The sequence below is a fragment of the Oryctolagus cuniculus genome, chromosome 13 (assembly GCF_051225735.1).
Source record: "Oryctolagus cuniculus isolate XC-2025 breed Fujian yellow rabbit chromosome 13, ASM5122573v1, whole genome shotgun sequence".
NCBI lineage: Eukaryota > Metazoa > Chordata > Mammalia > Lagomorpha > Leporidae > Oryctolagus > Oryctolagus cuniculus.
The window spans coordinates 21,923,498-21,946,967 of record NC_142879.1 but is presented as its reverse complement, the minus strand read 5'-3'; the positions used below and the strand labels follow the sequence as shown (position 1 = coordinate 21,946,967).

The 23,470-nt window shown below is 52.4% G+C and overlaps 1 protein-coding gene and 1 long non-coding RNA gene across 5 annotated transcripts in view; one reads left to right on the top strand and one right to left on the bottom strand.

The window, feature by feature from the left end:
* The window catches only part of LOC127483528 (uncharacterized), a 37,501-nt gene extending 26,040 nt beyond the window's left edge, over positions 1-11,461 (bottom strand). The window contains exon 1 of the long non-coding RNA XR_016219587.1: positions 11,325-11,461. This is a non-coding gene — a long non-coding RNA (uncharacterized LOC127483528). The remainder of the gene's footprint in view (positions 1-11,324) is intronic.
* IL10 (interleukin 10) lies at positions 9,692-16,288 on the top strand. Of its 4 annotated transcripts, none has more exons than XM_089311211.1 (6): positions 9,692-10,124; positions 11,021-11,080; positions 11,319-11,584; positions 12,379-12,444; positions 13,435-13,465; positions 15,960-16,288. In XM_089311211.1, exons 1-4 carry the CDS (start codon positions 9,732-9,734, stop codon positions 12,425-12,427), a joined length of 768 nt encoding a protein of 255 aa, XP_089167337.1. In that variant the 5' UTR covers positions 9,692-9,731; the 3' UTR covers positions 12,428-12,444; positions 13,435-13,465; positions 15,960-16,288.
* The last annotated feature ends 7,182 nt before the right edge of the window (positions 16,289-23,470 follow it).

Below are 23,470 nucleotides of genomic sequence, written 5' to 3'. Positions count from 1 at the left end.
CTCTCTCTCTCTCTCTTTCTCTCTGCCTTTCAAATAAATGAATACATCTTTAAAAGAAAGGAAAGAAAGCCCTGTCTCCTGCTATCTTGACCCCATGCTCCCAGATGGCCTGTCCCCTCCCCAACCTGTCCCAGCTAACAGACCAGCCCTCCATGGCACTCAGCCTCGGGGCTCAGCACACAGAAGGGTCCCCTTTCCTCTTCATTGCTCTGTTCCCACTTCTGAACTTGAGCCACTGCATCTCTAGAAGTTACTGGCCATTTCATAAAGAACTTTCGAGACTCGGGGGTAAGGAAAACCAGTGGTTGCCATTCCGGTCTGCAGAAAACAGGCCCCTCTCCTTTGGGGATGGGCAGTGGACCATGCGTTGTTCTGCGGGTCTTCCACCCACCTGCTGTGCGGAGCATCCTTCAGGGAGCCCTGCACCTGCTGATTCAGAGCCTGCGTGGAGAGTGTTCATCCGCCAAGGGCAAATCCCTCCCTGCCTTCTCTGCTTCTCCCCTTCTCCTTATGGGACACAAGGGACTCGGTAGGGGACTTCGATGCTTCAAACTCTAAGGCAGCTGGCTCTGCCCTGGCCCCATGGTGCCCTGTCATGGGACCCCAGATCCCATGGTCCCCTCCTAGAGGGAAACCTATCATCCCATGCCACAAGCCAGCCACACCCAGAGCACTTCCTCCCCAGCACAGGCCAGCCTCGCAGCAGGCACTGCGCACGCAGCGTGGACAAGTTCTTGAGAATGTGCAGGCCTTTCAGGAGGAGGGATGAGGCACCCTCTAGGGCTTTCCAGTAATATTCGCTATTCCTTGAGACAGTCAATCTGAGAAGTCCACTTCCGGAAGTTGATGGCTCCCCTCCCACACCCCTGTCCTCCCCCCCACCCCCCGGCCTTGCTCTTGAAGAAAGGGCAGCATCACGTCCTCCCCTCCCCAGCAGAGGCCCCTCGCATTTCCACTGCTCTCAGCAGGCCTGACTCACAACGAAACTGCAACCTCACAGCCCTGGGGGCCAGGACGGCGCGAAGGAAATACAGGTGAACACACGCAAGCGTCGCCCGGGGAAAGAGCGCGTTTCTCTTACAGAATGGCACTTCCAGGGCTGGCCGGAAGCTGCCAGCTGAACGAGGCTGGAGGGGGCTGGGCTTGTGCTGACCTGACGGATTCGGTAGGGAGGGAAAGCGTGCATCAGAGCCCCGCGTGCTGACAGCTCCTGCCGCAGGCAGGAGACAGCCAGGGGTAGGGTAGTCAGCGGAGAAATATTGCAAGATTCAGTTCCAGGATGTCAGGTTTGAAAAGTGTTGCAGGAAAAGCAATTCTGACAAGTCCCCCACTTAAAGATCCAGAGCAAGGCCTGGAGCTGAAAAGGACTTCGGGGGTCCCACGGCACAGGTCCAGGGGCTCCTTCTCCTATGAGACTGACTTCTCTGTCCCCCTGGAATGTCCTCAGAGTCCCAGAGTGGGGGGACCAGTGCAGTGGCGCAGTGGGTTAAAGCCCTGGCCTGCAGTGCCGACATCACATATGGGCACCGATTCAAGTCCACTTCCTATCCAGCTCCCTGCTAGTGCACCTAGGAAAGCAATGGAAGTTGGCCCAAGTCCTTGGGCCCCTACACCTGTGTGGAAGACTCAGAAGAAGCTCCTGACTCCTGGTTCCAGATTGGTTCAGCTTTGGCCATTGCAGTGAACCAACGGATGGAAGACCTCTCTGTCTCTGTCTCTACCTGTCTCTGTAACTCTGTCTTTCAAATAAATGAATCCCAGGGTTGGAGTTCGTGAGGAGACACACCCAACCCCTGCACCTCACAGCCTGAGCGCCGCCAGGGCTCACTGTCCCTCCAGTCACAGCAGTTGCTACAACACAGAACAGCCCAGTAACTTGCCCAGGTTGCGCAGCTGCCCTGCAAACTCAGTCTGAGTCGAGGGCCCACACGTGGAACCACGAGACTCTAGGGCAAAGGCAAGGCCAAAGGCAGGGCATGGCTGTGGTTTCCAAGAACAGAACTTTGGCCCCAGAGTAGGGGTGGAGGTGGGGAGCCCAGCAGGGAAGGCAGATGCTCCTTAGCCATCAGCCGTATATGAGGTGTGCCCCACAGGCCTGGGTCAAGCACACAACCCTTAGCCACTGCTTCATAAACCAACCACAGACCTGACCACTGGATACCAGGCCGTATCCAACCCTCTGCTTGGGGCTCCTGACCGCAAGGTGCCCACTGGGAAGAGTCTCCGATCCTCCAGCACCAAGGAATAAACAGACGCTCTTTCATGATTAGAAAGAATAACAAGCATTGATGTAACCATCAAGAGAAGGACTCATGTCCCAGTTCAGTGGTGTGAACTACATTTGAAGGCTGACACATGGGCAGGCAGGGGCCCAGCTCTCCCTTGAGCACCCAACCACTTCATTAGCTGGATCAGGAAGCGCCCATCTTCCGCCCGAACCTGCCAACTCCTCACGGACAAGCCAGTGCTGGTGGATTGGGTAGGTCCTGGCAAGGTGGGCTGGGAAGTGCCTGTCCTTTTGAAAGTGTTCTAAAAACCGAGACAGCACGAGACCAGCCCGAGAGAAAGCAGAGCTGTGGAACTGCTCAGAACTGTGGAGTGAGCGACAAAGCGGGGAGGCAGCAGAGAAGAAAAAGTGGAAGTAGAAAGTAGAGCCTGAATAGGACTGCGAGGGGCCCTGGGGGCCTTGTGTCCCTCACCACACTCGGCCCCTCGTGCCAGCACCTGGGCCCATGGCCCCTGAGAGAGGGGCTTCGAAGCATTGGGAAGAGCTCTGTCAATCTGCCCCAACTCCCATGGGTTCTGACTTGAAACCACAAACACACGTGTGAGCCACTGCAGCCCCGTGGCACACGAGACGCTCACAGGGGCCGCTGGGCAGCAGGGGCCCCCTGGCTATTTGGAACTCTGAATAGCATAGCGATGGGGGGGCTTCTCCCTGGGCTCCCCAGGCCAGCTGCACGTGGATAGAGTCCCCACCCCTTCCTCGAAGGCCACACTTCTATCACTCCCCTCCCACTCATCCTCACTCAGAGATAGTTGAGAAACAATTAAAGCAGCAGTTCTCAAAGGGTGGCTGGAGGAACCCCGGGTGACCCTTTTCCAAGTCTGCTTCCATGGGAGACTGGATTTTCTTCCAGTGCTCCGACCAGAAAACCCCATCACAGTAGACTCAATGGAAGTGCAGCGGTGAAAATCCAGCTGCTTCCATCAGATCAAAGAGGTTTGCAAAAAAATTGCAAACCAGTGCCACTCTTCTCATTCAATGATTTGGTTCAAAAGATAGCTATGTGTTATTTTAAAATATGGCATTAAGTCCACATGTGGTGGCTTTGTTATAGCTTATGACTCTAAAGTGAGGTCACGTATAGATAGATATTTCAATTGCCCAGTTTGGGTTTCCAGCATGACAAGTATGGAGAGGTGAAACCCACACACAAAAAGTTCCTCGGGACTCCTCAAACATCTTCGTGAGTGAAAAGGAGTCCTAAGTACTCCTGGGCCCCGGGGGGACACGCCCACTCCCTTTCTCTTCTCCTTTGGTCTACAACCCAAGACCGGCATGTGGAAATGACACAGCCACAAGGGAAGCAGCTCGAAGCCAGGGCGCAGGGCGGCACCTATAAGGCAGAGATGTGCATCCAAAGTACACAAAACACATGTCTGCAACGGCGACAGTGGCTGAGGGTGCAGAGCCCAGGCCAAAACCAAGTGGAGTGCTGTTGAGGATTCACAGCCAGTGGCACGTTTTAGAGATAAAGATCTGAGCGGGCAAGATGAGGGGAAGTGATCAACTCTCCTTTCTCTTCAAGAAGGTTTCTTTCTAAAAATTACTTATTTCTTTGAAAGACAGAGATAAACGAATGGACAGGCTGAATCTGACAATTTTCTAACGCTTGAATATTTCCCTGACGAACATAGCTAAGTAGCCCTCACCTCCATCACCCGTCCCTAAGCAGCAGGTGTGGAAGAGCCTCATCACTGTTTGATGGGTGGAAACTTATTTTCACAGACTTTCAACTTCTCCTCGCCACCGCAGCCCCACACACCACACTCAGCTTGGCCAACTCCCCGAGTTGCTGGCACCCGCCCTAGGACGTGGGGGAGATTTAATGTTTATGACAATCAGGGAACCAGGTACTGACTTGAGAAAGCAGTGGGCTCAGATGCTGCCTTCCCCATTCCCTCTCTCTGTGCCAGGGAAAGTGATATCCACCTCTGGGCCTCTGCCCTTCTGTGAAAGAAGACGTATGGATGGGATGACTCCTCTTCTGACATCCTATCCATAGGACATTTGTAAGAGTCCAGTCCCAGGAACTGAGTTCATATCTGCCCGGAAGAACATTGGTTAGCAATCAGATATATTTAAAAATAAATACTGGAAAATATGGGAATAGCATACCGTTTGTGAAGACAGCTGTTATGAATTCAGCCTCGACCTTCTATGACATAGCCAGGTAGGGGCACAAAAAGCTTAGAAAACCCAGGCTCAGCCACTGAGTCAGCCAACAGATATCTAGTGAGAACCTTAGATGTGCAACAGCTATGCTAACTACTGGCAAACAGTGATGAGCGTAAACAGACGTGGGTTCTGCCCTCACGGTGCTTATAGTGTGGCGGGGAGATGGAAATCCAAGGGGCACATGACCATCTGTATCATTTCAAACCGGCACAGGGGTCATACAAAAAGACACCAAGATGCTCTAAGAAGACAGACCCAGCAGAGCCAAGCTAGCCTGAGGAATCCAGAAAACCTCATTTGAGGAAGCAGCATCCAAACTGGGGCTGAGGGATGAAGAGAGGCAGAGAACAAGAAGGGAGAAGTGTACGCGAAAAGGCCCTGTGGCCCGAGACACAGCTGGATCATTTGAAGAGAAAGGAGAAGGCCTATGAGTTTGGAATGCAGGGGGAAGTGACTCGTGCTGAGAACTGAAGCAGAAGGGACAGGCAGGGTCAAGGGATACAGGAAGTTCTAGATTGCCTTAAAGAGTCCGGCTCCTGACTTTACCAAAAGAGGGAAAACAGGGCGTCACTGCAGGGCTCGAGCAGCAGGAGGGTCCGGGTCAGATGGGCGTTTGGAAGCATCACTCTGGCTGCCAGCTGGGGAGCAGTTCAGAGCAAGGATGTCAGGGCAGCACCTGCCGTTGGTTCTCAGGTCCAAGAGAGATGAGCTTTTATTTATTTTTTATTTTATTTATTTTTTGGTAGCTGCTGAGGGATGAGAGCACACTGGGGACCTAAAGATAAATTGGGGGATCTGGTGGTGGGTGGGATGTGGGTTAGCAAGGGGGAAGGAGAACCCAACAAACTACCTGTAGAGACAGATACTGGTTCCGTCGCTGAGTTAGGGAGCCCTGGACGAAAGTGAGGCCAGAGGGAGAGAAGAGGATGATTTGGCCTCAGCTACAGAATCAACTGCGTACACTGGGTGGAACCAATGCAAATGAAAATGTGGGGCCCCTCGCTCGGTGGTTATTAATTTCAAAACAGTGACAGTAGAGCAAGGGCAGGGTCCTTCCCATGGACTGTGAAAGTCCCACAAGCCTAAGGCCAGCACAGCTAGAATGTGTTCCATTTGAGGCACCACCCATCCAGAGAGCTGAGCAAAGGAAATCTTAGCAGAGAAAGTTCTGGAGTTCAGAGAATCCATGTGTGGCCCCAGACTCAGGGGCCCATCGTTATCCCAGGAGGCCGCACAGACACAGCAGAGGCAGCTGTAGCCTCTGGAGGCCAGGGCTCCAACACCTGACGCCGCGGTACCTGCTAAGCCAAATTTCTCACATGACAAGTTACAGATCAGTGTCCATGCCCTAAGGAAAATCCAAACTGCTTGATTTGGCACCCTAGTTACACAAAGGGGAATTCCACACTGGCTGTCCGGAGATCAGTCCTTCCGCTGTGGTTTCCAGCGTCTGCCAGCCACGATCCTCAGAGGGGACCCAGTACTGTTTGCATAACCCTCGCTCGATTTGACCTAGGGGCCAGCCCCAGCTTGCACTCCTCCTGGAGGCCTCCCCCAACAGGTCTTTATTCAGAAGCACCCCAGTCACGAGGCCAAAGGCAGAGCAGCCCAAGGAGGACAGCACCTCCCACCCCTGCCCCCACGGGCCCCCACCCGGCCGCACTTGGGGTGTGGGACACACGTGAGCTCTGTTGCAGCACAGCCGCCAGAGAAGCCTCTGTCCACGGAGCCCAGGAAGGTTATTCAAGGGGATACCAGAAATTTCAAGCTGGCAAAACAGGGTTACACACTAGACGTCCAGGATAAGAAGAAATGAAACTCCCATTATCGGCTTTAAAAAATAACTGCTTACAGCAAATAGGAGCCAGCCCCAAGGGGATTTTTCATTAGGACCGCCCACCGTCTCCTGTTCCCCAGGTGGGCATGGTCACCTTCTCCACCTGCATCAGCCTCTCGCCTGCTCCCTGCTGGCTGAACCCCGGCACAGCAAGTCCGGCTTCCGTGATCTCCCTATTACAGCCCCACAGGGCTCCCAGCCTGGTCCCCACCCTCGAGGCTGAACTGCAGAATTGCAGCACAGCACAGCACAGGGCAACCAAGAAGGCAGCTGCTCCGCTGGGCATGAGGGGATCGGGAAGGTGGATTCCTGCAGAGACAACCCTTCAAAGCCTGCGCACCCGCTCGCTAACTCTCTCGCGCTCACTCTCTCTCCAGCAGTTCTTGTCTGCCCAACTTCTCTGCATTTGCTGGTGAAATTTACAGTCTGGAGCTTCCCAAAAACACTATTAGAATCTCCTGTGCCTTTGGACTTGGACTTTACCATCTCCCCTCTCTATGACATCGTGTAACTAAGGCCAGGAGGACAAAACGGCAGAAGAAAACAGTGGATGACATCTGAGTGACATGCCCACCCTGGGCTGCCAACCTCTGGACTTGGTGTTGGCTGAAACCAAAGGATAAAATACCTTTCTTTCTTGTAAGCCATACTTAGTCAGGTTTACTTCCATCTTCAGCCGAATAAAGAAATTAGGGGATATTTTGGAGTGGGGGTGGAAGAGGAGAGGTATTTCCCCCTCCCACAATCTTCCTTTGATTTCTAAGCATGTCCCTGCTGGAAAATTCAATTAAATTCAATTTAATTGTCAGGCATCTGCTGGGCATCGGGACTTAAAGATTTCAGGCCATTTGCCCCCAAGGAGCTCATAGGCTGCTGAGTGGCATCGGTGTCTTCCTGAGATGCACAGGACCAGGAGGTGCCCAGGCTGTCATCACACCCATCCCTGGGCACTGCTGTCTCACTTCCTTCCTCTGGGAAGGAAGTGAGGGCTCTGCCCTCACACTCAAATCCAAACTCAAGCATGCAGGGGCTGGCATTTGTGTCTCTGATGTGACCTATGGGTTTGGGACTTTTCCCAGTGGATCCTAGTGACTTTCAGATGAATAGATATCTTCAAAGACTTGAGAAGTAGGCGTCATCTGGTTCTTGTTTTGCCAGTACAAGGACACAGGTCTTCATTTTCCTTAGGCGTCCACACCCATCTCCTGACACAGGTAGCAGGAAGTGTGTTGATGGGGAAGGTTGTTTCCAGGGAGTAAATAAGCACTGGCATCAAGGAGCCTACCTACGGTTGTCTCCGAGGAGTTAGATTCTGAAATTTTGAGTTAAGGGTACACTGACTTCAAATCAATGTTGCAAGTATCAGCTATTCAATAAAAGGCTGAAAATTCTCAGCTACGTGTTTGAAAACAAAGAAGTCGGCTAGTAATCTTAACCCTATTTGATGGATGATGGATTAAAGAAAGATACAAAGGGCTTTTACACACTGCCATTCTCCCTGCCAGTGTGTGTGTGTGTGTGTGTGTGATGTGCGCCTGTCTCACATTGTAAGAAGGAACAACTGGAAGAGGGGCGTGCCTGCTCACTACCCTGCTCTCGCCAGCCCTCTGAGTGCTTGCCTGTGCCCAGCCCAGCTTCCTCAGTGCTGCACCCTCTGTTTTGGCCGGGCTCATGAGACGGTGCCTCTGGCACCTTCTGTGGGCCATACTCGGTACTAGGTACCAGGTCCACAGAGACGCATAAAACAAAATCCCACTGGGGAGTTCACAGCTGATTGGGCAAGAAGAAGGAGTAGACACGGATGACAGCCATATAAGAGTGTAGATTTCACAGTGAAGAAACAAAAGTAGGAGGGCTCTGTGCTGCCTGGGTCAGGGAGGAGCTCACAGCCTCACTGGCGTTCAACCCCTCTGGCCTGTGCCGGTCTGCCGTGCTGCGTGTGCACCTGCAACACCCAGCCCAGACAGGGGCCAGGGCCTGCCCTGTGGGCTGAAGCAGACACAGCTCAAAAAACCCAGAGCCAAGAGGGAAGGGACAGGAAGCCCAGGACTCACTGCTCCTCATTCCAGTAAGTCTGGCAAGAACAGCAATTCCCGAGTTAGCGCCATTCCAGTTTCTAAAAGGGTCTCTCTTCCTTCACAACTCTTTGGTTTCTGCATTGACACTCCCCGAAGGGTTGGGAGGGGTCCCTGGGTCCCAACGCACAGGTCACCAGGGTAGGTATATCCACAAGGTGGCCCTGGGCTCTCTCGTCCTCCCTCCCTCCCCCTCACCCACACTGGCTGGGCCCGGGGTCTGCCCCTTTCCTCTGGCGTGGCAGCCTCTCCAACCCAGCAGTCTCAGAACCTGGAGCCACAGGAGATGTCCCAGCGCTGGTCAGGAAGGGGAGGGCCACTCGCTACTTAAGCCCAAAGCAGCAGGGCAGCAACTTGCGCCCCTCTGTGACAGGTGGAAGATACAGCGAGGACAAGTGACCTGCCGTGGGCATACAGCAACAGACCTAGGCCCCTGCCCCAGGCCAGCACTCTTCCCACTGACTGTCTGAACTGGGTAGGGCCAAAGGCCCTATGGAAAGAAGCAGTCAAGGTCCCAGCAAAGAACCCCAGAGACTTTCCCGGGATCTGAACAAGTCCTGACTACCAAGGCTTCTTTGGGAAGGGGCAAAGATAGGCAAGGTGGGGGAGAAGAGGTCAGCTGCCCAGCCTCCATGGAATCCTGACTCATTTTCCTGGTCACCTCTGCTTCTTCCTCCCTACCTTTCAAGCTTGAGCCTCCAGCCAAAGACAGTTACAACCATAAAGGACGCCTAGGGAATGCTTAACTACACCTTCCTTCCTGCACAGGGGGCACATTGCACCCACGGACACTTGTGCAGATTACGTAACAGCCTTGGTTCACTCACCATCAAATGGACTAAGGTCCACACTAAAGGCCCCGGCTGGCATGGGATCAGTAGTCAGGAAGTGTGGAATACTCTTAGAACTTCCCCAAGTACTGGGACACCTGATGAGGTGGAAACAGGGGCTCTAGAATCTCAGAAGAGCCAGAGCTACGGAAGGAGCTAGAGCCACCCCTGACCTCACCTGTCCCTTAGGAAACCAAGCTCTTTGAACATTTGATCTTCACTTGGGAAAACTGAGGCCCAGGGGGCTAAGGTGACTTGTCAAGTCAGCAAGGAGAAATCTGGAATAGTCAACCCAGGTTGGGTGGGGGGAACCCGATTATTTCTCAATGCCAGCGTCTTGAACAGGCAACTTACGCACGTCACTGTGACCTAGGAACATGCTAGTGGAACCCACAGCTGTTCTCCCCAGGAAATCAACTGTTTCAAATGAGACGCTGAAAATTACTTTAAAAAAAGAGAGAGAGGTAGCCAATCCTAAAAATAGCTGTAATGCAGAAGTTCAACTTCAACCAGTCCTTTTGCTTACAATGCAAAAATTGAAAACTTTAAGTTCAACCAATGCAAACTTGGAGAGATCTAGAGGAGGGAGGAGCTCTAATCAGAACCTTTGCCAGGAAATCTGTGACTGTGACACTGTGAGTGAGGAGCCTCACAAATATAAAGGGGGACAAGGGTGTGAAGGTCCACACATCAGGGGCTTGCTCTTGCAAAAGCAAACCACAAGGCGGACTCGTAGAAGCAGGCAGAGTTCCACCATGCTCAGCTCAGCTCTGCTATGTTGCCTGGTCTTCCTGGGTGGGACAGGGGCCAGCCGAGGCCAGGACACCCCTGCTGAGAACAGCTGCATTCACTTTCCAGGCGGCCTGCCCCACATGCTCCGCGAGCTCCGTGCTGCCTTTGGCAGGGTGAAGACTTTCTTTGTGAGTATGATGCCCTCCTGTCCTTTGTCTCTTCCTGGGGCTGCCTGAACTAGGCTTTCTGCAGGGGCCAGAAGAAGAACCATCTCCCCTCTTTCTCCTCCTCCAGCACCCAGTCCCCTCAAACTTGAATTCTTCAGACAGTCCTAGGTCAAGCCGTGGGTTCAGGGAGTTCAGATAAGTCCAGGTGATGCCACAAATGTGCATGAAAAGCTGAGCCTACATGGTGAATGGACCATCTCTTCTATGCTCAGAACTTTTTCTAGGATTCTGCTGGAGTCCAGTTCTGTGTTGACTGGGAGAAATCGAGGCTGTGATTGGAGGTGGAGTTGTTCTCCAGGGAGAACATCATTGCCTCTCCTCCCAAGGTTCCCGACCTGAGGGACTGATGGCATGGGGAGCAGCATTCGGGGAGGAAATCCATGTTAGCTGGGGGGGCTTCCTGCTGCCAGAGACCTTTCAGGGTTGGAGCTGGGTGTCCACAGAGCGGAGAAGGAACAGAAGCAGCAGGACCTGAGAGGGACTCAGGGCACTAGGGGCTGACATAGGTGGCCCTCCAGAGCCTCAGGTGGCTCTGCTGCAGGAAGCAGATGGGGACAGAGGCAAAGCTTTGGAGGGAAAAAATTATATATATATATATATATATGTATATGTGTGTGTATATATATATATATATATATATATATATATATATATCTCACTTGATTTCCAAGGGAGAGGACCTGATTTAACGAATGGCTCCAGCACTATGGATTCCTGATTTTTAAAACTCTCTATTTCGGAGCTAGCTACCTTGATTAACAATCAAAACGCCTGCAACACAAAAGGGCATCAGCCAGGCACGCATGTCCGGTCTCTTTCTAAACCTCGGGTTCACTCTCCTTTGGCTCTCCTTGCAGCAATCGAAGGATCAGCTGAACAGCATGTTGTTAACCGAGTCCCTGCTGGAGGACCTTAAGGTGAGAGGCGGGGGTGGGGGTGGGGAGGAGGGTGCAGCATGATTAAGGGAAGGGAGGCGCTGCGGGGGAGCGGGGTTTGCTTCCTTCGCTCGCAAAAGGAGAAGTCAAAGATCTTAACTCAGCACTCAGCCGGAGGGTTACAAAGGACTAGGCCCCAGGGACAAAGCTGTGTTCTCAAGGGGTAGCGTCGCGTCAGCCCTTCCTCCCGCTCACCTACCGCCTTGGCTGCTGCCCGTAGGGTTACCTGGGATGCCAAGCCTTGTCGGAGATGATCCAGTTTTACCTGAAGGACGTGATGCCGCAAGCTGAGAACCACAGTCCAGCCATCAGGGAGCACGTGAACTCCCTGGGGGAAAACCTGAAGACCCTCAGGCTGAGGCTGAGGCAATGTGTGAGTAGCAGACGCTTCTCCCCAGGCGGCCGCCTCCTGCCGCCCCGGGGCGCACGGGCACAGGCAGGCAGGCAGGCTGGCTGTGAGTTGGAAGGGTGCAAGGCAAGCCTGGGGTATGAGCTCTTGCTCATTTCTCTCCCAGAGGGGGTGGGGGCAGCTGCTGGGCATTTACATGTGAAGATATGCAAGCAGCTTTCCTGTTATTTGTGAGTCATTTGTGGCTTATTAACTACTCCCCTCTCTCCTCCCGAAAGTGGCTTGGAGCTTCAGTCGGGGCTCCTGGGGTACTGTTGGACCCACGCCTTGGACGGGGAGCTGAGACTCCCAGCTCACCTCTTATTCTTGGACCCTGCAAGCCAAGCTCCAAGTGGGGCAGACTGGCTGGCAGGATTTCCCTGGTGTTCCAGAAGGGCCAGGGCAACCGGTGTCCCCAGGCTGGCATCAGGAGTAATTCTTCCAGATAACTTATTTCTCCCACTGAAATGGTACCCTCACCCCAGACAGTCTCCTTCGGTCTCTCACTGATGCTAGACAGGACGGACGGAGAGCTAGGTGAAGGGCTCGGTGCCCCAGGTCCCCAGGTGTGACTGTGTCTCCAATTCCTGAGCGCCTACAAGCAGTCCTTGGCGGCTGAGACTGAGAGTCAGGAAAGGGCCCGACTCCACTGTGCCCCCTCTGCAGCCCAGCAGACTCTGGGAGGGCTCTGCAGGAGGAGCCCAGCCCTGGGTCCTACCCCAGCCTGGCAAACACCTGAGCCCCTCCTACGGCAACAGCTCCACTCCAGGGACTCAGCCCTGTTGTCCCCGGGAGCTTTGACAGTGGGCTCTTCTCAGGGTACATCTGGCCAGCCAGGGTCCGCCAGGGGCTGACAGCCAAGGTCATTAACACTTAATCTTTTCTCCCCCAGCACCGATTTCTCCCCTGTGAAAACAAGAGCAAGGCAGTGGAGCAGGTGAAGAGCGCCTTCAGCAAGGTGAGCCTGGGCAGGTGATGCCCCGGGCTGCAGGGAGTCGCCGGCCCCAGGCAGTGTGGGAACCTGGCAGTGTCACTGCCTCAGGCAGCAGGGAGCATTTGTTTTCTGTGAAGTGTCTTTGGGGGTTTCTAAATGACTGCTCCCCGCCTTGGCAGGCCTGCAGGGCGGGCCGACCAGGCAGTCTGAACCCCGGGAGCCAGCCAGCAGCTGGGGAGAGTGACAAAGGAAACAGAAAGTACAGAAAGTACCTCGTTGAGACTCGGGGCTGAACCCACACGTGCAGAAAGCTGACACGTGACTGTGCACATCCAAGTAGATGTGGGGCTCAGCCTGGACTCCCCAAACTCAGAGCGGGCAGGGAGCAGAACATCCCCTTGCCTGGAGGGGCCTTGAGTCGCTTTCCATCTGTCTGTCACACTTGCTGGGGTGCTGAGAATGTCAACTTCCAGCCCTCAAGGGGCTCCACCCCTCCAGCAGCCCCTTGCTGCTTCAGCCCTGCTTCCCAGAGGCTGTGTCCTGTGTTCCCGTGGTGGCCTGGGGACAGACTCTGGGCTGGTGCCATCCTCAGGGGGCATGGGCCCCCTGACAGTAAGCCAGGGCAGCAGGGCAGGGCCTGCTCCGTCCATGGGTGAGAGAGCACAGATTTTCAACGGGCCCCTTCCCTCCTCCTTTCTGTCTTGTCTTCAAAACGCTTCCTCTAATATCTTTGCATCAAATGCTGCATAAGCAGGCAGCGTGCGGATGCGTGACCTTTAAAACTGTTGAACAGGCACCACGCCAAAGCTCTGCTTTGCCAGGCGACTGTGCCTCTTGCCACCTGCCAGCAGTGCTGCTGGCTGGGAGGAGATGCAGGCCAGTGCACAGCCTCCCCCAACACAGCTGGGCTTGGGTTCCCAGGCTCTGACCTTCCCCTCCACCCAGGGCCATGCCCCTCGGAGTGAAGATGCTTAGAAGAGGTTTTAACAAAGTGACTCTCACCTTCCCCCACAGCTGCAAGAGGAAGGCGTCTACAAAGCCATGAGTGAGTTTGACATCTTCATCAACTACATAGAAACCTACATGACAATGAAGATAAAAAGCTAAAAGCCCCAGGATGGCAACTCGGCTAGAGTCTAGGACATCAGTTAGGGACCTGCACACCCTGGGTCAGCTGACCCAGCACCTTGGAAAGCTGTTGTACCTCTCAATATTTATTACCTCTGATACCTCAGCTCCCGATCCTATTTATTTACCGAGCTTCTCTGTGAACTCTTTAGAAAGAAGCCCACTATTATAATTTTTTCAGTATTTATTATTTTCACCTGCATTTAAGCTGTTCCCATGGGGTGATGCCCTGTGGGATTTGAGTGTCTTAGGAGAAATTATAATTTATGTGAAAGGGAAAAATGTGCCTTGGGGAGCCGACTGAGGCTTCCATTCCTTCTGTGCCTGACCACACTTTCTAACTCCTAAGCCGAGCTCCCTCTTACCCTCTGGAGCCCGGACCTGGGCTCTCCGAGTGTTCCAGAGACTCCTAGCCTCTTAGGAAGAGAGACCCGGAAGCCCCTTGGGTGGTGACCCTTCCGGCAGCTCAGAGGGAGGCTCCTGACCTCGATCTTCAACCCCTTATTTATAACACCCTCAAGTTGGTTCTAATAGAACTCAGTTTTAACTAAAAGTGATTCAATTCCTCTGGGAATGTTATATTGTTTGTCTGTCTTCTCAGCAGATTTTACTTTTAAATAAACAAATGGAGCTCATCCAAGTCATGTAATGGTGTCTGTTGCCTCTTATCTGACTCAGAATGGGTGGCGGAATTTTGCAGTCCAAAGACAGGCAGCCAGCTCCCCTGACCAGGAGACAGAGGGGCTCCAACCTGCGTGCACAGGAAAAGCTCTTCTCACTTCCAGAGCCAAGAGCAAAGACCACCCAGGTCTTCTCATCGCTCAATTCTTTAAGGATTTCTCCCTGAGTCCCTAAAGACTGAGCTGACTGACAAGGCTAAGGGGGAGCTTCTGTACGTACCACAGTCAGAGAGTCGGGCAGGGGGAGTTTTCTAGTGTTTTTGTACTTGCTGAAGCTCCAGGGCTCCAGGGGGTGACGCTGGCTCGCCCGGGGCATGTGGGTGTGAAGACAACGCCAACCGTTGTCTTGGCACGTACGGCTGGTTCTTTTCAGTGATCCCAACTTAACACTCCTACCAAATCCTCTCTGAGCTTCAGTCAGGGGCAAGAGAGCAGGGCTGGACCCGACAGAGCAGAATACAAGCGAATTAGTCCGCTGGCTGGGATACCAGGGACCAGACCGCCACTCTTTCTGTCCCCGCCCTGAGCTATCAGACGAGAGTGAGGTTGGCTTCAGGCTGCGGTCTGTTGGGAGGGGCATGGCGGCTGGGGAAGCCCTACTCGAGGCCCCGTGACTTAGGGGAGAGAAGGGGAAAGAGTGGGCTGAGTAAATGCTCCCCTTACGTCCTGCCCAGGCAGCCCTAGCCCAGGGGAGGCTGGGAGCTGACTGATTGTGGTCACTTTTTCGGTAAGACCTGACTCACTTCGGTTAAAGTAACCATAGGAAGGAAGTGGGACGCATCAAAGCTGAAATTCTGAGATGAAAGGTTAAGAATGGAGACTGGTGGGAGGCGAGGAGAGAGGCCTGAAGCTGCCTATGCTGAGCTAAAGAAGTCATGAGTAGTGCCTTGGCCTGTGAGAAGGTTCGGGAAGGCGGGGCTCCCTGCCAGGCAGGAGGCGATGAGATTGGCATCACCTGGACAAGCTGTAGAGCCAATAAGGTGTCAGCAACAGCTACAACTGATTGGGCACTAGCGATATACGTATCTGTCATACCTCATAGGAGTATTTCAAAAAGTTCATGGAAAATGGAATTTAAAAATAAGTTTATTTTAGTGTAAAGAATTAAAATCCATACACAGCTTTTTTCATTATACTCATTTCCCATGAACTTTTTGAAGAATCCTATTGTGGCCTTATTATTGCTATTTTCTGTAAAGTGATTATTATTCCTATATTTCTGTAAGCTAAGAAGTGTGACTTTTATTCAGTATTATATTTGCTTTATTAGGGTTCAATAACAACTTGCTATCAGTCACATTTGAAGTTCAAGCTTTTTGGATGACTCTATTAATCCATGAATTGATCATCCATTAACCCTGGGGAATACATAGGCTCGGTGTGTCCTCCCAGTCATCTCTTTATGCATATCCGTGTTTCAGTACACGTGCTATTTATGCTAGTAATAATACAAACATGGACTAAAGTTGTTTGTCAAATACTTTGCTAAGTACTTGCTCTATATTAGTTCATATGTTATGTAAAGCTATGAAGTATGAACTATTGATAGCTCCATGTATCATATAATGAAAATGAGGCCCAGAAAAGTTATGTAGTTTATCTTTAGTAATATAGCTATTAAATGAGAGTTCATGATCTCAAGGATTATGATAACTTATATATCATATGCAGTGACTGTATCATTCCCCCTTTTTTTCAGAATTTATTTATTTATTTTTGTTTATTTGAAAGGCAGAGCAAGAGAATCTTCCATCCACTGGTTCACTCCTCAAATACCTGTAAAAACTGGAGCTGGGCCATGTAGAAGCCAGGAGAACTCCATCCGGGTCTCCCGTACGGGTAGCATGGACTGAAGTTCTTGGACCGTCATCTCTGCCTCCCTGGATGTGCATTAGCAAGAAGCTGGATTGGAAGCCAAGGCAGGATTCCCCCCAGGCACTCCGATATGGGATGCAGGCACCCCAAGCAACGGCTTAGCCCACTGCCACACACACCCACACCCATTATTCTTTTCTAATGCCATTTTTATGACTCATTAAAATTTGAGATACTGTTTTCAGTCTGCTGTGTGTCCGTTTTCATTTGTCCAAAGACATTTTTCATTTCTCTTCTTCTTTTGATCTGTTGGTCATTCAGAAACAGGAGAAATGTTGATAAGTTGAACCAGCCATAGAGAATGGAAAGTTGATGACTGCGTAAGACGACTTTTCCTTTGTATTAGTTAGCCATTGCTGCACCCCAAACTTAGCCACTCACACCAAGAAACATTTACTATCTCACCATTTCAGTAGGTCATAGCCTGAGGCTGAAAACGAGGACTTCTGGCTCAAGATCTCTAAGGAGGCTGCAGGCAGTTGAAGGCTTCAGTGGGGCACCGGACTCATGCCTCAGAGGGCTCACTCACACGACAATTGGGCCGTGGGTCCTTGCCACCTGAGCCTCTCCACACGGCTCCTTGAGCATCCTCCCAACATGGCCGCCATCCTCCCTGGAGCCAATGATCCAAGAGAGAATAAGGAGGAAGTGAGTGTACCTTGGAGGACCATCACTTCTACTTGTTAGAAGCAGGCCAGTACAGCCCACGTTCAAGGGAAGGGAAACCAGATTCTGTTAGGTAGGAAGTCAAATATGAGCTTATGTGTGTGTGACATAAAGGCCTAAAGAAAAAACATCTAAAAAAAAAAAAAAAAGAAGAAGAAGAAGAAGAAGAAGAAGAAGAAAAAGAAAAGAAAAGACATCTATGTCCAGCATATGTATCTGCATCTCAAAGTCATCCCAATAAAAGTTTCAGGGGCAGCCCAGTGTTCGCATCCTGCCCTGCCCTCTCCTACCCGATAACCTGCCAGGTGGGGGTCCCCGCCCCTTCTGCCTGATAACCTTCCAGATGAGCCCAGTATCTGCATTTCAAATACCCTGCTCTGGATCCCCATTCTCCAGGGGGTCCTGCTCACCCTTCCTCTGAACCCAGGATGGCACCAGCTAGGCTTCCTCCTGTCTGATACCTTCAGGGGAAAACTCAGATAGAAGCTTCTTAATATCTACATCCATAAAATCCTTTGTTTCAGGAGGAGATGTGAAGACAAAAACCTATCTCCTTAAACCCTCCCCCCCCGGCCTCAACCGGACTGCGCGCTCAGCCCTCTGCCTCTCCGCTGAGCCGCCCGCTGGCCTGCCCAGGTGTAATCTCTCCACTCAACCATGTAACCTTGCCCCCCCCCCAGTCCGAGCGACTGGGCACTCTCCCTCAGGCTCTGTCTGGAGAGGTGCCCATCCATCCTTAAGGATGTCCCTTCCCTAATAAACCTTGCTATTTTACCTCCCACTACTCTCTGTCTTACGCCTGAAATCTTTCTTGCGCGAAGACAAGAACCCTGCCATTCTCCGGTAACACTTAGCCCAGTAGTTAAGATGTCCACATAACACATTGGAGCAGCTGGGTTTGATTCCCATGTCAGTCTGGTGACTCTGCTCTCCTGCCAGTGCAGCCCCTGGGAGGCAGTGGTGATGGCTCAGGTAATGGAGTTCCTGCCTCCCACGTGAGACTCCTGGACTAGGATCCTGGCTCCAGGCGTCCACCTCTGCCGTCCCTGGCCATGTGAGTATCTAGGGAGTGAACCAGCAGATGGGAGCTCTTATTCTCTCTCTCTCTCTCTCTCTCTCTCTCTCATATAAACAAATAATAAATAAGAAGAAAATAAAATTTAAAGATTCTTCCCAGGTCCTACAGCCTGTTTGTGTCCCCCACCCCAGCTGTCAATACTGAAAGCCTAACTCTCAAAGTGATGATATCTCAAAGAGGGCCCCTCAGTGGGAGATCAGGGTTTGACAAGGTCGTGAGGGCAGAGGCCTTGTGATGGACCCAGCACCCTTAGGAGAAGAGAGCTTACTCTCTCCTCTTCACCCCTTAAATGCACTCAAAGAAGAGGCCAGATGAGCAACCCACCTCCATATGGCCGAAGGAAGAAGACTCAGTGGGAAACCTGCCTGGCCTGCCTGGAGCTCACACTTCCCAGCCTGCAGAACCAGCATACAATGAGTTTCTGTTTACCTCCTCCAGGCTATGGTGGTGTCTGATGGGACCAGGGATACCGGCCAAAGGCATTCTCAGGTATGAGCTATACACGCATTCTGGAAAGAGCACAGAATGAGGTGTGGCTGGGAATTCGTGGGGAGGAGATGGCAAGGAACCTTTGTTCTCTGAGAAGAGAAACCACCCCCTCTCCTCCCAGGCCTGCTCTGCCCCTCCCAGCCTAGTGTATGACAGGGAGAAGGCGGATCTCTAAGGTGAGGGGTGTGGGACCAAGGAGGGAAGCTCCTGGCATTTGTGACAATGATGTAGAGCCATGCACAGAGAGACAGCAAACAGGTTTTTCCCCCTGGAAGTGAGGCACAATCCAGAAGGAAGAGGCTAAGACTGGAGAGGAAGAAAAGAGAAGGCTCAGGAAGAGACGCCAGGCTCCCCACTCAGAACACCTGCCAGGGTGGGTCTCATGGGGACCCCTTGGGGGAAAGCAGATGTGACCCTCCCAGGAAGTAGGAGCTGGGTCATAAGGATATAAACCCAGGACCTAAAATAGCGGGAGGATCTTGGCAGTTTCACAACCTGCAGAGCTGGCTCCAGAGTAAGCCAGAGAGCTCTCAGTCTCTGAGGGGCCTGTGGGTACCAGGTGACTTGTGAGGTCTGCGATCTTCTTAGGCGCTAGCTCACTGGATGCCTTGGAGATCTTACTGAGCCTGCCTGGGACTCCGTTTTCGCATTGATAAAATAAGGCAGCGGGTCTGAAAACGGCTTCCAGCCTGGGGTTACTAGAGGGAAGGCACTTGCGGCTGTCTCGTGACAACTTCCAAAATATGAAAAAGTCTAATGAAAATCGCCCATTTCCCATCGCCTCCCCGCTACGTCTGCACAGACTCATTGAAAAGCACTTCCAGGCCGGCGCCATGGCTCACTAGGATAATCCTCTGCTTGTGGCGCCGGCACCGTGGGTTCTAGTCCCTGTCGGGGCTCCGGATTCTGTCCCGGTTGCTCCTCTTCCAGTCCAGCTCTCTGCTGTGGCCAGGGAGTGCAGTGGAGGATGGCCCAAGTGCTTGGGCCCTGCACCCGCATGGGAGACCAGGAGGAAGCACCTGGCTCCTGGCTTCGGATCCATGTAGTGCACCGGCCATAGCGGCCACCTGGGGGGTGAACCAATGGAAGGAAGACCTTTCTGTCTCTCTCTCTCTCACTGTCTAACTCTGCCTGTCGAAGGAAGGAAGGAAGGAAGGAAGGAAGGAAGGAAGGAAGGAAGGAAGGAAGGAAGGAAGGGAGGGAGGGAGGGAGGGAAAGAAAGAAAGAAAGAAAGAAAGAAAGAAAGAAAGAAAGAAAGAAAGAAAGAAAGAAAGAAAGAAAGAAAGAAAGAAAGAAAGAAAGAAAGAAAGAAAGAAAGAAAAAGAAAGAAAGGAAGGAAGGAAGGAAGGAAGAAAGAAAGACACTCTGGCTGGCTGGCTGGAGTCCAATCCGCTCGTGGAAAGACAAGTTGCCTCACGCTGATGCCGTTCTTTCTCTCGAGAAATTCTAGACAGCCAAAATATTTTGTAATGCGTTGCAAGTTTGTAGGGATTTATTTGAGAGACAGGGGGCCCCTGTTCGCTTTTTCACTCCCCAAATGCTTGCAACATCTGGAGAGCCAGAAACTCACACCAGGTCTCCTGCGTGGGTGCCAGGAGCGCAGTTCCTTGTGCTGCCACCCAGGGATCTGCATTAGCAGGAAGGTGGAATCCGGAACTGAAACCAGGAGGCAAACCTAGGTGCTCCCTGATAGGACGTGGGCATCTTTACTGCTAGGCTGAACGCCCACTTTCCAAAACAGCTTACAATAGTCAGGCTGGACACGAATAGCGTGGTGAAGGCTGCAGAGAAACTCAGTTGGATGAGCTGATGCTCTGTTCAAGCCCCCAGCCTCTGACTCCCTCCGCCAGCCAGCCCGTTCCCACCGGCCCTCCTGGGGACCCACCCCTGTCTGCAGTCTGCACAGGTAACTTTCCAGACAGCGTCCCAGCCACCTGTGTATCACCCACAGCTCCTCCCTCCCGGCAGCCTTGAGCAGCCAAGGTGCACAGAGCTTCCAGAGCCTCCCTGGCCCCCTGGCTGCAGAAGACACAGGGAGATCCGAGTCCGGGGGGAAGAAGCACAACTCAGCTCTCTCTGCACAGCCCGGGGGGCCTTGCCCAGCCTCCAGAGGCTGAAGCACCTTAGCTCTAGCCCCGGGCTTTCCACTCACCTGCAGCTGCATGGCCATGGGTCGTTGCTACCTCACTAGTCTCCTCTGTGACACGGAGGACCATTATTCCTGGTAAGGAATTGTGGCGAGAAAACCTCATAGGGCACAAATGTGTGTGATGCTCCCAGCACAGCGTAAATACTCCCTGAGAACACCTCCACTAGACGTCGGAGGGATTGCTTACATGGGACCAGGTGGAAAGACAGGTGTTGTGACCATGAGAAAGAACGGGGCATACTTTGCGCACCGCTGGGACTTTCCTTCCAAGGCCTCCTCTCCCTCCGCCCCATTTCTGGGTGGAAAGAGAAGGGGGCTCAGCCCTCTCTTTGGGAGGGAAAGAGAAACCCATTGTTTTTGTTTTGTTTTGAACTCTGATTTCAATTTTGTGATTTGGCCTCAGGAATGCTTGGCGCAGTAAAGAAATCTACATGAATTATAGCCAGTTGGAATTGCATAAATCCAGTAACCTGCTAACATAGATGGTTCACTGCTATTTGAGCAATGGTTACACACGCCATTAAATAGAAGCTAGATTAACTGAGCCGAAAGCTTTATCTGACGACGAAACTGAACTTTGTTCAGAGGTCCTCATTCTCCATCATTGTTTTGCATGATAAGAATCTAAACTATGGCTGGTGCCACGGCTCAATAGGCTAATCCTCCACCTGCAGCACCGGCACACAGGGTTCTAGTCCGGGTCTGGGCGCTGGATTCTGTCCCGGTTGCTCCTCTTCCAGTCCAGCTCTCTGCTGTGGTCCAGGAGTACAGTGGAGGATGGCCCAAGTGCTTGGGCCCTGCACCCCATGGGAGACCAGGAGAAGCACCTGGCTCCTGGCTTCAGATCAGCGCAGTGCGCCGGCCACAGCAGCCATTGGAGGGTGAACCAACAGAAAAGGAAGACCTTTCTCTCGGTCTCTCTCTCCCTCACTGTCCACTCTGCCTGTCAAAAAAAAAAAGAATCTAAACTATGACCATTCAAATTACTACTCTGATCTTTCCTTCATACATTGTTTGAAAAAAAAAAAAAAAAAGAGGGGGGGGGGGAAAGCCGTTTTGCAAGATCACGGAGCCATTTTGTAACAGAGCTCGGCACTTACTCAGAATGCAACCCAGGATCCCACGCCCATTTGAAGAGTTCCTGGATTACTTAGAGGAGGGGCTTGTCACTTTCCCGGCCTGACCCTGCCATGGCCTCTACCAGCACTGAACTGTGGCTGATGTGCCAGATGAAATCATTCATCTGGTCCCTTACATCATAATCTTTACATGTGGGTCCCTCGAAGTCGAGACCGAAATCAAACCAAAGGCAGGCCGACTTCTCCTTGACCTTTGCCCCAATTCAGAACTTTTAGGAGATAAATATTTGTCTATTTGGTTACCCATGACGCTTTAGGCTGAAGAAAAGGCCAAAAATAAGGCAGCCATTGATCCTGCCCTCGCAGGAAGCAGACATGATAAAGTTAGCTGCACCATTTTATTATGATGGTGATGGTCTCCAGTACTAAGAAGTGGGAGGTTTAGCAAAGCAAGTAACCTGGCCCCAGGTCAGGGCAGGCTTCCCCCAAAAAATGTCTTCCGGCCTGACATGAAGGGTGGATGGGAGCCGGCCAAGTGAAGAAGGAAGTGACAGGAGGCAGAGTGAAATGCACATTTAAAGACACTTAGAGGGGGCCGGCGCATAGCTCACTTGGTTAATCCTCCATAATCCCATATGGGCGCCGGGTTCTAGTTCCGGTTGTTCCTTTTCTAGTCCAGCTCTCTGCTGTGGCCCGGGAAGGCAGTGGAGGATGGCCCAAATGCTTGGGCCCCTACACCGGCATGGGAGACCAGGAAGAAGCACCTGGCTCCTGGCTTCAGATCAGCGTAGTTCCGGCCATAGTGGCCATTTGGGGGGTGAACCAACGGAAGGAAGACCTTTCTCTCTGTCTCTCTCACTGTCTAACTCTATCTGTCAAATAAACAAGAAAAAAAAAGCCGGCGCCGTGGCTCAATAGGCTAATCCTCCACCTTGCGGCGCCGGCACACCGGGTTCTAGTCCCGGTTGGGGCGCCGGATTCTGTCCCGGTTGCCCCTCTTCCAGGCCAGCTCTCTGCTATGGCCAGGGAGTGCAGTGGAGGATGGCCCAGGTGCTTGGGCCCTGCACCCCATGGGAGACCAGGAAAAGCACCTGGCTCCTGGCTCCTGCCAGGATCAGCGTGGTGCGCCGGCTGCAGCGGCGGCCATTGGAGGGTGAACCAACGGCAAAGGAAGACCTTTCTCTCTCTGTCTCTCTCTCTCACTGTCCACTCTGCCTGTCAAAAAAAAAAAAAAAAAAAGAAAAAGAAAAAAAAAAAGACACTTAGAACTCAAACCATGGCCAGTGGGGCGGGATGGGGCAGGGGCTGTGTCTGCAAAGTGCGGGTACATTTCCTCCGATTCACAGCAGAGCTGGACTCAGGGCCCTCTGGCTTCTCCATCCTGTCTCATAGAACTTAAACTGTTTAAGGAATCAAACGATGAATCACAGAGTTTTTTTTTTTTTTAAGATTTATTTTTATTTATTTGAAGGAGTTACAGAGAGAAGTAGAGACAGAGAGAGAGGTCTTCCATCTGCTGGTCCATTCCCCAGATGGCCGCAATGGCCAGAGCTGCACTGATCCAAAGCCAGGAGCCAGGAGCTTCCTCCGGGTCCCCCATGTGGGTGCAGGGGCCCAAGGACCTGGGCCATCTTCAACTGCTATCCCAGGCCATAGCAGAGAGCTGGATCAGAAGAGGAGCAGCCAGGACTCAAACCGGCGCCCATACGGGATGCTGGCGCTTCAGGCCAGGGCTTTAACCCGCTGCGCCACAGCACCAGCCCCATTGAATGGTATTTTTTGTGGGGTGGGCATGGGGGAAGTTTTAAAGATGAGTTCAGAGTGGGGCCAGCGCTGTGGTACAGTGGGTTAAGCCGCTGCTTGTGATTCCAGCGTCCTATATCAAAGTGCCAGTTCGAGTCCCAGG